Source organism: Mangifera indica, chromosome 14 (assembly GCF_011075055.1).
Source record: "Mangifera indica cultivar Alphonso chromosome 14, CATAS_Mindica_2.1, whole genome shotgun sequence".
Classification (NCBI taxonomy): Eukaryota; Viridiplantae; Streptophyta; class Magnoliopsida; order Sapindales; family Anacardiaceae; genus Mangifera; species Mangifera indica.
Window position 1 is genome coordinate 13,748,193 of NC_058150.1, and position 10,707 is coordinate 13,758,899.

A 10,707-nucleotide genomic window follows, 5' to 3' on the forward strand; every position below is an offset into this window, starting at 1 on the left:
AAAGCCTTTATGAGCCATATCATTGTACAAAAAGAATTACGACAAAAGATTCTTAAGGAACAAATTGAAGTGGTAATATATGCTTTGGCTCGAATGGAGATCAGGTCGACTTTACTTGATGAAATAAAAAAGTGGTCAAAAAAATGATGAGTTATGCCAATAGACTGAGAAAAAATTATCGGAAGGACTTAAAGGTGATTTTTGATTGATAAATAGGGTATTAAAATTCAAGCATTAGGTATATGTTTCCTAGATAGTCAAATTAAGACAAAGAATTTTGACTGAAGCTTATGATTCTTTTTAAACTGCTCATCCTATGAGTGTAAAGATGTATCAAGACTTGAGACAAAATTTATGGTGGCCTGGTATGAAGAAAGAGATGGGTGAGTTTGTGTTAAGGTGTCTCACATGTCACCAAATCAAGGTAGAAAATCAAAGACTATCAAGGTTACTTCAATCTTTGAGTGTGCCTAAATGGAAATGGAAGGATATTTCCTTGGATTTCATAATATGACTTCCTCGACTTCAAAGAAGATTTAATGCCTTGTGGGTCATAATGGATCGACTCACAAAATTAGCTCATTTTGTGTCAATTAAGGATTTTACATCAGTCGATTAGTTAAGAGCAATTTATGTTAAAGAAATAGTGAGATCACATAGAGTGCCTAAAACCATAGTGACAAGTCGTGATACAAGGTTTGCATCAGCTTTTTGGAATAGTCTTCATAGGTACTAAATTGGCTTTTAGTACGACATATCATCCTCAATTAAATGGACAAACTGAACGAACAAATTGGATTATTGAGGATATGCTTTGGGCTTGCTATTTAGATCACAAAGTGAATTAGGCTAATATTATTCCTTTGATGGAATTTATTTGTAACAATAATTATCAGTCGACTATAGGGATGACCCCCATGTGAAGCTCTCTATAGAAGAAAGTGTTGATCTCCTTCATATTAGGATGATCTAAGTGAAAGAAAGTCACTTGAGTAGTCATTAAGGCCTGAAATGATAAAAAGGACGATTGAAAATGTTTAATTGATAGATAAGACAGAGAATGAAGTAGGCCCAAAATCATTAGAAAAGTTATGCAAATAATCAAAAGAAAGATTTAGAATTTTTATGGGTGACAAAATATTTCTGAAGGTTGCCTCTTTTAAAAATGTGGTTCGATTTGGGAGAAAAAGAAAACTAGAGTCTAGATTTATCGATCCTTTTGAGATTTTAAAAAGGATTGGTAAGAGAGCTTTTTGTCTTTCGTTGTCAGAGAGTATAGATCATATTCACAATGTGTTCCATGTTTCACTGTTTCATAAGTACATTGAGGACCCTACTCATGTATTGAAAGCTAAAAAATGTTGATCTATATGAGGATTTGTCATATGAAGAGTTACCTGTTTGGATTCTGGGTAGAAAAGTAAGGATAATCAGAAATAAACAAATTCCTCTTATCAAAGTTCTTTAGATAAATCATCAAATTGAAGAAGTCACGTGGGAAATTGAGCTAGATATGAGACAAAAATTTCCTAAATTATTCAAGTGAATTTCAAGGACGAAATTCCAATTAAGGAGGGGAGAATTGTAATATCTCAGGTATGATATAAAATGCAATTATGATATTATATATTTGTGCGTATGTATGTATGTATGTACGTATGTGTGTGTGTGTGTGTGTATATATATATATAAATGGATAAGGATGGGAAAGCCATGTTTTGAACAAGCAATTGCCAATAATTTTATTTAAACGCAAATTACTGAGGTTATAACAATTTTCTTTTAAGTGTGGTTTTTTTCTGTTTAAAGAGAGAATTTTTAGATAAAAAAAGAAATGTATTAGGAAACAGAGAGCGATTTTTGAAGGATTTTTTAGAGATCAAGCCTGCATCAAATCTTTTTGTTGGAAGAAAGGTAAGTGGAATATGCCCTTTTAGTAAATGTTGCAGTGCCATTTATGTTGAATTATTGATGTAGATTAATAATGATTACTGGATTTAGTGAGGATTTTAATTTATAATTAAAATAAATGTCGTTACGTGATCTGGGTTTTATAAAATACTAGAGCATAAGCAAATCCTTAAAATAAATTTATGCTTTGCATGATTAAGCACGAAATGAATAAGTTCGACCATTTGGCTATGAAAATAAGTCATTGTTGTAAGGGGAAAAATATAATATAAATTATTGTGTTGGAATGAATATTGAAAATCATATCTCATATTATTAGAGATCATATCCTTGGAAATCATATTCCATATTGATTAACAAATTATTCCTTTCCATTCAAAACATAACTTTTTTTTGTACAATTCTTATTGTGTTGCCAAACTTAGATTAGAATTTACAGTATATATTCATTATATGTAAAAGTTGTAAACACAAGAAATATAAAATAATTGTATTTTCTACACTCTCTCTCTTAAGCTTCTATGGTTCATTAGATTGAACCAACTCTACTCTCTCTGATTTCGGCATGATATCAGAGTAAGGTTCTGAATTGCTCTCCTTTTAATCTTCTATTCCAACTCCAATCCCAGACAATCTCGCTCTCCTTTTAATCTTCTATTCCAACTCCAATCCCAGACAATCTCACTTGTGTTCCATTAACCTGCACAAAGGAAAGCAATTTCGCCGTTAGTTTTTTTTACGATTCGATATCTGAATTAGATGAAGCTAATTAAACCAACATCTGTCGATCCCATGTCACCAGAATCAACTACTGAAGCATCTATGGTGAACCAAGGTTCTGAACCAAATGCTAGTTCACAATAGATATTAAAGACGTTGGCGAGTTATGGGGATTCATTAAAGATATGTATAGGGCCCTAGATCTTGCAAAGATCTATAGTGTTTGACAAACTCTTGTTGAAATCCGATAAGAAAATCAAAGTGTCACAAACTTTTTCAATAGACTCTCCGCTGCGTGAAACGAATTAGACATCGTCGAAGAGTTAATAGTTGCACCAACAGAAGTTCTCAGACAAATCTAACGTGCAAAGGAACGAGAAAGGCTGACTCGCTTTCTAATGGGGTTGAACGAGGGCTTCATTGCCTTTAGAACCCATATACTTACCTTTGCAGAGGTGTCATCGCTACGACAAAAATCTCACCTCGCTGTTCAAGATGAAAGTCAGAAGAACATTGGGCATGATGAAAAAAAAAATTGTTGCCCTTAATGTTTATCAAAAGATGTAGGCAGCTAGAGAAGAAAAGAATGAATTAAGGTCATCTAAAACATTTAATTTATATGGGAGAATGAACAGACAGGATGAAGCCAAATGATCCAATGGCCCATATGCACCCATAACACAAAATCAAATTGGAACCCAGTCTTTTAATAATTTTTGTTTAGCACCAAATAGTTTTAATAATCATAGTTAACCTCCCAAACAAAAAGGAAAATTATATTGTGACTATTACAAACGATGAAATCATACCAAAGATACTTGTTGGAAGTTGTATGGTAGTTTTGGATCCAATAAAACAAAAACAAAAGGGTCCACAACAAATCAAGCTATTTCAACCAGTCTAGGATCAACAAAAGGACTGTCATTTGAACAATATGGTCAACTGATTCAGCTTCTAAATCAGTTACCAAAGGGTAATGACGTTTCAACCTCTTAAGTAGGTACAATTTCGTGCTTAAATACTTTTATTTCTCTAGATGTATGGATAATAGATTTAAGGGCTAGTGATCATATAATATGTCCCCTAGAACTCCGCACTAACATAAAATATTTGTCTCCTCCAACACCTGCCAAATTACCTAATGGGATCACAACTCAAGCCACACAAATAAGAGGTGTTCAATTAGATAAACTCATACTAAAAAATGTCTTATATATACCCTCATTCCGCTTTAACCTCATCTCAGTATCTAAGATATGTGCAAACAACAAATGTGCTATAACCTTCTTGCCTACTGTATGCACATTTAAGGACCATTCAATTGGCCATCTAATAGGCTTGGGTAAAGTACAACATAGACTATACTATTGGACACCGAACCCTAAGACATTTCTTTTATTAAATAAAAATTGTATTACTTCTCCTTATTGTAATACAAATCAAATAAATAAAATGTTATTTATTTTCAATCAAAGATTAGGGCATTCGAGTACTATCTCATATCCAAAGTGTCTCATTTGCTCTCTAACTAAGCAAACTCGCACTACCTTTCCCACGAGCACTTTTATAACCACAAAACCATTCTAATTGATACATTTGGACATTTGGGGACCTTATAGTACACCTAATTATAATGGATTTAAGTATTTCCTTATCATAGTAGATGACTTTTCAAGTGCCACATGGTTGTACCTTATGAATTCAAAGGCCTAAACACATTCTTTTTTTCTGAAATTTATGTCCATGGTCCAAACTCAATTCCACACAAAAATCCAACGAATTTGAATAGACATGAAAAAGATTTTTTTAACTACACCACCACTGCCTACCTTGATTCTCAAGGAATTCTGCATGAAAGCTTCTACCCTTACATACCATAATAGAATGGTATCGTGGAACGAAAACACAGACATCTATTGGAAGTAACTTGTGCCCTCAAACACCAATCCAAAATTCCACCTAAGTTATGGGGAGATTATGTGGTCACAACAGCCTATCTAATCAATAGAATGCCAACCAAGGTTTTGGGTAGCCAATCACCTTATGAACTTCTCTTTGACAAGAAACCAAACATCAGGAACTTAAGAGTATTTAGGTGTTTTTGCTACTCCACCAAGCTTCAGCATGTTGACAAATTTGACACCCCGAGCAATTCGATGTGTATTCATAAGATATCCTTCACTACAAAAAGGATATCATCTGTATGATATGGCTATAGACAAATTCTTCATCAGTAGAGATGTCACATTTCATGAAGACTTTTTGCTTTTGCTGATGAAATTATAGACACAACATCTACCAGCTCACCACCAATGACTCACATTGAATTCTTTGAATAAGAGTATGATGTAGTTCCATCTTCTTGTAACACTGGCGATGTATCAATAGGTTCTGACTCTACACAAGGAGCTAATTCATCCTTACCTATCCTAGATCTAACTTCTTCATCATCTATGGATGTTCTTGTTACTTCTGATGTTCCTACACATGTCCCTTTGAGACATTTATCACGAACCATAAAACCCCTCATTTGGAGCACTGACTATGTTTGTGTTGCTTTATCTGAACTATATGTTATTTCTCAATACATCAATTATAATAGGTTATCTCTAGAGCACAGAGCCTACATCAGTCACATTTATGAACATCGTGAACCTAACTCATATTTAGAAGTAGTTCAATCACTTTATTGGTGTCAAGCGATGGTAGATGAGCTAGAAGCTTTGTACCTCAATAAGACCTAGGATTTAGTGCCACAATCATCTCATAAGAAACCCATAGGTTGCAAATGGGTCTTCAAGATAAAACATTGGGCTGATGGTTCCATTAAACGTTATAAAGCTCGATTAGTTACAAAAGGGTTCACTCAATAGGGAGGACTTGATTACCAAGAGACATTTTCACCTGTCATTAAACATGTTACTGTTCTTACACTTCTTACTAGTGGAGCTTCTCATGATTGGTCTCATCATCAGATGGATGTTTACAATGCTTTTCTTCATGGGGACTTAGATGAAGAAATATATATGGAGGTTCTATCGGGAATTCATAGACAGGGGGAGGATTTTGCATATCGATTGTGAAAGTCTTTCTATGGTCTGAAACAAACATCTCGATAATGGAACACCAAAATTATAGAGGCATTAATCAATCTAGGTTTTAAACAGTCAAGACATAATTATGTCTTGTTCACAAGAAGACAAAAAAATTAGTTCATATGTCTTATGGTTTATGTGGATGATATCTTTATAACTAGTAATGACATAATAGCCATAGAGAAGCTAAAGAATCATCTCCACAAATCATTTAGGATAAAAGATTTAGGATCTCCAAAATATTTTCTGGGAATTGAAATTGTCTAATCTGTAGATGGAATTGTCCTCAGCCAAAGGAAGTATGCTTTGGAACTAATAGCAGATATTGGATTATCTACTCGTGAACTAAGCATCGTCACAGTAGAGCAAAATATCAAACTCACTAGTTAAGAGTATGATCACAACAGCAAGACAGCAGAAGATCCACCACTGCAAAATCATCTTGAGTATCAACGACTAGTGGGATGATTAATTTATCTCACAATGACCAGACCAGACATTAGTTATGTTGTTTAGATTCTTAGTCAATTCATGCATGCACCCAAGCAATCCCATATGAATGCAACCTTAAAGGTAATTAAATACCTGAAAGGATGTCAGAGTCTAGGGTTATTATTTCCTCAAGATAAGAACCTGAGAGTGACAGCTTATTATGACTCATACTGGGGTATATGTCCTATGACAAGGAAATCATTGACGAACTTCTGTGTAAAACTTGGGGATTCACTTATCTCATGGAAAACAAAGAAATAATCCACTATTTCTCTCTCTTCAGTTGAAGTTGAATATCGAGCAATGACAACAACTACTTGTGAAATAATATGGATTCGTAGTTTGTTAGAGGACCTAGGTGTAAAAATCTCAGAATCGATCAGCCTTTATTATGATAAAAAAGCAACAAAAGACATCTCTACCAATCTAGTCTTTCATGAAAAAATTAAACATATAGAGATCGATTGTCATTTTGTGAGAGACAAGATACAGGAAAGAATAATAAAGCCTTACCATATTCGATCATCAAAGCAACTAGCTAATATCGTCACTAAACCTCTGGGATCCAAACAACATTTTTACCTTTTACACAAACTTGGGGTTTATGACATCTACAAACCACAAGCTTGAGGGGGAGTATTGGAAATCATATCTCACATTATTAGAGATTATATCCTTGGAAATCATATTCCACATTGATTAACATATTATTCCCTTCCATTCAAAACATAATTTTTTTTGTGCAATTCTTATTGTGTTACCAAACTTAGATTAGAATTTACTATATATATTCATTATATGTAAAAGTTGTAAACACAAGAAATAGAAAATAATTGTATTTTCTACACTCTCTCTCTTGAGCTTCTTTGGTTAATTGGATTGAACCAACTCTGCTCTCTCTGATTTTGGCAATGAATGTGACTAAATTATGGGGAATTGGTGTGATGTGGTAGAATTTTCAGGCAAAATTTAGTTGATTGATAAATTATTGAGAACTGATGTAAAAAAGTACAAAATTAGACATTGTTTCGCTCATTACAATGTTACGAAATGCATGAGGTAATATTTAGAAGGTCAATGAATGAAAGTCACAGTTGAACCTCATTTAACATGTTGTGTTTTCTTTAGAAAGATTATTTGTCTTGTTCTGCAAAAACACAAGAAGGCCAAAGTGTTGTATTTTGCTTCTAATTATAGTCTATTGTACACCTCGATGCATTCTACGTCATACTTTTGCTACGTGACTTGGACATAGATGTGATGCTCATGCGTCATCTTTTCTGAATAATACTACAATTCTGTCATAACTTCGAATGATTAATTTGACTATGATAAATTAAAGGTCTGAAGATTACTGGGTCATATTGCGTGTAATTATTCGTGTAATTGAAATGATGTATATACCTTTAGATTAGAATACGCCTTTACAACCCAAAAATAAAATTATAATAACTTGATTTTGAATGAATGCATGGCTATGTATAAGAAGATTATTTATGCATATTAGTGCGTACAAATACATATGATTATACATCTATTCGATTTTATTAATTAAGTCTCAATTAGGAGTTCTTAGTTAAATAAATATTATGATTATTGAATTAAATTTGTATATGAATATTAATAACTTATAATCAATTCAAAACTAAGAGTATATAGTTTTATTAATAACTTATAATTATTTTTTATTTTATTTATTTATTTTCATAATTATATGATTTGTTTTGAAAAAGAGTAAGGCATTCTAAGTACAACCGTGTGTTATTCACAATAACAAGAACTTTAGTTCAAACATTGTTTTAAAACCCAGGTCAATTGGTTAAATTGGTTCGAGACAAGTCTATAAGATTAGAAATATATACAAATATATAATCAGACCATAATTTTGTTTGAGTGAATATTATTCTAATAATATTTAAATAATTAACTGATCTAACTGTCAACGGGCTAGCCAAGACCCGGACCTAGCCTTTCAACACATCAATGTGCAATCTGAGTTCAAAAAAATTGGCTTCAAGTAGTTGATTCTCTGAAAAACCTTGCAAATCAAACATGAACAATAACAAAAACTCAATTTCATATACTTGAATGATCAGATATATCTTTTTGCAAAAAAAAAAGAAACACTTGGTGATCTCAAGTTTGAATCTGGGATTCTATCAAAACTGTATTTCTTCATAAAACCAAAAGGCAAACTACAAAACTTAACTAATGGACTAATTATAAGTGATGAATTATTAGGGATCAATCATAAGCAACTATATGCAGAATTTAGTACTTCAACAATCAATGTTAATCAAGTTCTTGATAGCTGAAGATTTTGAAACTTCCCTCTAAAATCTGGCAGTCAACATTAAAATTCTTCGGATTGTTATAATTATTATCATTATTATTGCTACACTTTATAGAATCTTGGAAGAATTAGAATATGCAAGTTCCTTCAACGGGCAATAAAGAAGACGCAATGAATTACAACTTAAACAACAAACACTCAATTCAAGAAGCCAACACTAGAAAAAGTGTTCAGGCCTCTTTCATCTTCACATTGAATTAATGACCTACATCAACATTTCAGAATTCTAAAGTGCAATGCCCATAGAACAATATTGTTCTTACCAGACCACAAATGGAATATATATTTATGTTCAAGATAGTGTATAACAATAACCTAAGCCTTAACCTCAACTTGTCTCAGTCCCTGTTCTGTTTTTGGCAAACCAAGCCCCTTGTTGCTATAAGCATCCAAATAAGCTTTGTTCTTGTTTTGATGCAATGGATTCGATGTCAGGACTCGCAACCCCTTATTCCCAAAAATCTCCAAAACCTCAGGCAATCCATCACCGCATCCCTTGGACATACCCACATCAATCCTAATAGCTCTACCATCACATGCATCATTAATCCCAGAATCCTGAATTGTATGCCCCATAATCATCCTCTTCACACCAGGGATCGTCGCAAGAGCATGTTCAAGTAACGAACAGTCACACTTAGCATAATTAGCTGAAAACTTCCTCAACCACACTACAGCATTCATCCCTTGACAATGCCCCGGTGCATGCCTCCCACTCAATCCATTAATCCAGTCCCTTACCTCTTCATTAATCCTCTCCAACCCATACTCCACATGCTCCTTCAACAACCCGCCATGGACCAAAACGGACTCCCCAACCACCAAGACTGTCACATTCTTACTCAAAAACCGCCTGGCAATCGGTCCACTCGGTCTCAATGCTGCTATCCTACTCCTAATTCCATTCCAATACTTTTCATCCACACCCCTAAAAGCTGAAGGCACCCCATCAAACAAATCCCTGGGCTTCTCCAAACCAACGCACAAAGACTTCATTTTGTTACCAGCACCATACCAAAACCCCCAATTCTCAAATTCTTTCAGACCCTTCTCAGTCACATAACTAAAATCAAATTCAACATTCATAATCTCATGATTTCCATTCAAGGTCAAAATTTTACCTCCATTTTTCTCAGCTTCCCTCTTCAGCTTCTCCAACAAATAAAGTATCTTTATCTCTTCACCCCCTCTGTCGAGCACATCACCCACCTGAACCAACGTCGTGGACCCACCTGTCCAGCAATCAGAGCCGTCGATCAAACCGGCCAATCTAAAAGCTTGCCTTGATTTTTCCAGGTCTCCGTGGAGATCACCGATGGCAATCAGACGATCCGGAGATGGGTAGTGGGCAGCCATTGGTGGTGGCGTTTCAGGGACGTTTTGGGGAAGTGGGTTCGGGAGAAAAAGGCCGTCGGTTACTGTGAAATCCACGAAAGTGTCAACGAATGAAGAGAGAAACGCCGGTAAGTTCTGGCATGTTATATTGTTGCTTTTGTTTTCTTTGTTTTTCATTTCAATTTTCAGGAAAGATGTTCAGATCAACTGTAGCAGTTGGGATAGAGATGCTAATGGTCTGTACACAATGGGAGTTTATGATTCAATTATTTTGACAGGATGGGAGTTTGAACACAATGGGATGGATTGGTGGTAGGTGAGAACGTGAACGCGATTTTAGGTCGTTTGAGTAGATTACGTAAATGGGTGGTGAAATTTGGCCTCTCAGAGTCAAAAAGGCTCGAGCGCACCTTTTCTATGCCTAGAGGCTAGAAAATTCACAGTCAGACCTTTTCTAGCCTCCATCGGCGTCGACTGAAGGCCATCACGCCTCTTTCCAGGTTCTCCAAGGCTTCATGCTTTTCATGACCATTACGAAGGCCTCCAGTGACCTCTGGGCAGACCTGGCTTGAGCCGGTTTGACCCATGAACCAGATCGAAACTGGTCTGGATAAAAGCAAAACCGGAATAGGTAAAATCAGAACCGGCCTAAATTGAAACCGAAACCGGATTTTAACAGTTTAATTCCGATTTATTTAGTTTAGAACTATAGAACCGTTAGTTCATATCCGGTTCATGAATTGACAGCTAAACGACAGTTCAAATCTTATTAATCGGAACTTTTACATTTTTTTTGAATTT

General features: G+C 34.7%; 1 protein-coding gene across 1 annotated transcript; it reads right to left on the reverse strand.

Moving 5' to 3' along the window:
• Nucleotides 1-8,664: 8,664 nt before the first annotated feature.
• On the reverse strand, nucleotides 8,665-10,394 carry LOC123195420 (shewanella-like protein phosphatase 2). The gene has a single exon (XM_044609100.1). The coding sequence runs from the start codon at nucleotides 10,081-10,083 to the stop codon at nucleotides 8,887-8,889; it is 1,197 nt and encodes a 398-aa protein (XP_044465035.1). The 5' UTR covers nucleotides 10,084-10,394; the 3' UTR covers nucleotides 8,665-8,886.
• Nucleotides 10,395-10,707: the final 313 nt, after the last annotated feature.

Coding starts and splice junctions, on each gene's coding strand:
- LOC123195420 (XM_044609100.1), bottom strand. CDS start 10,083: ATGAAAAACAAAGAAAACAAAAGCAACAATATAACATGCCAGAACTTA.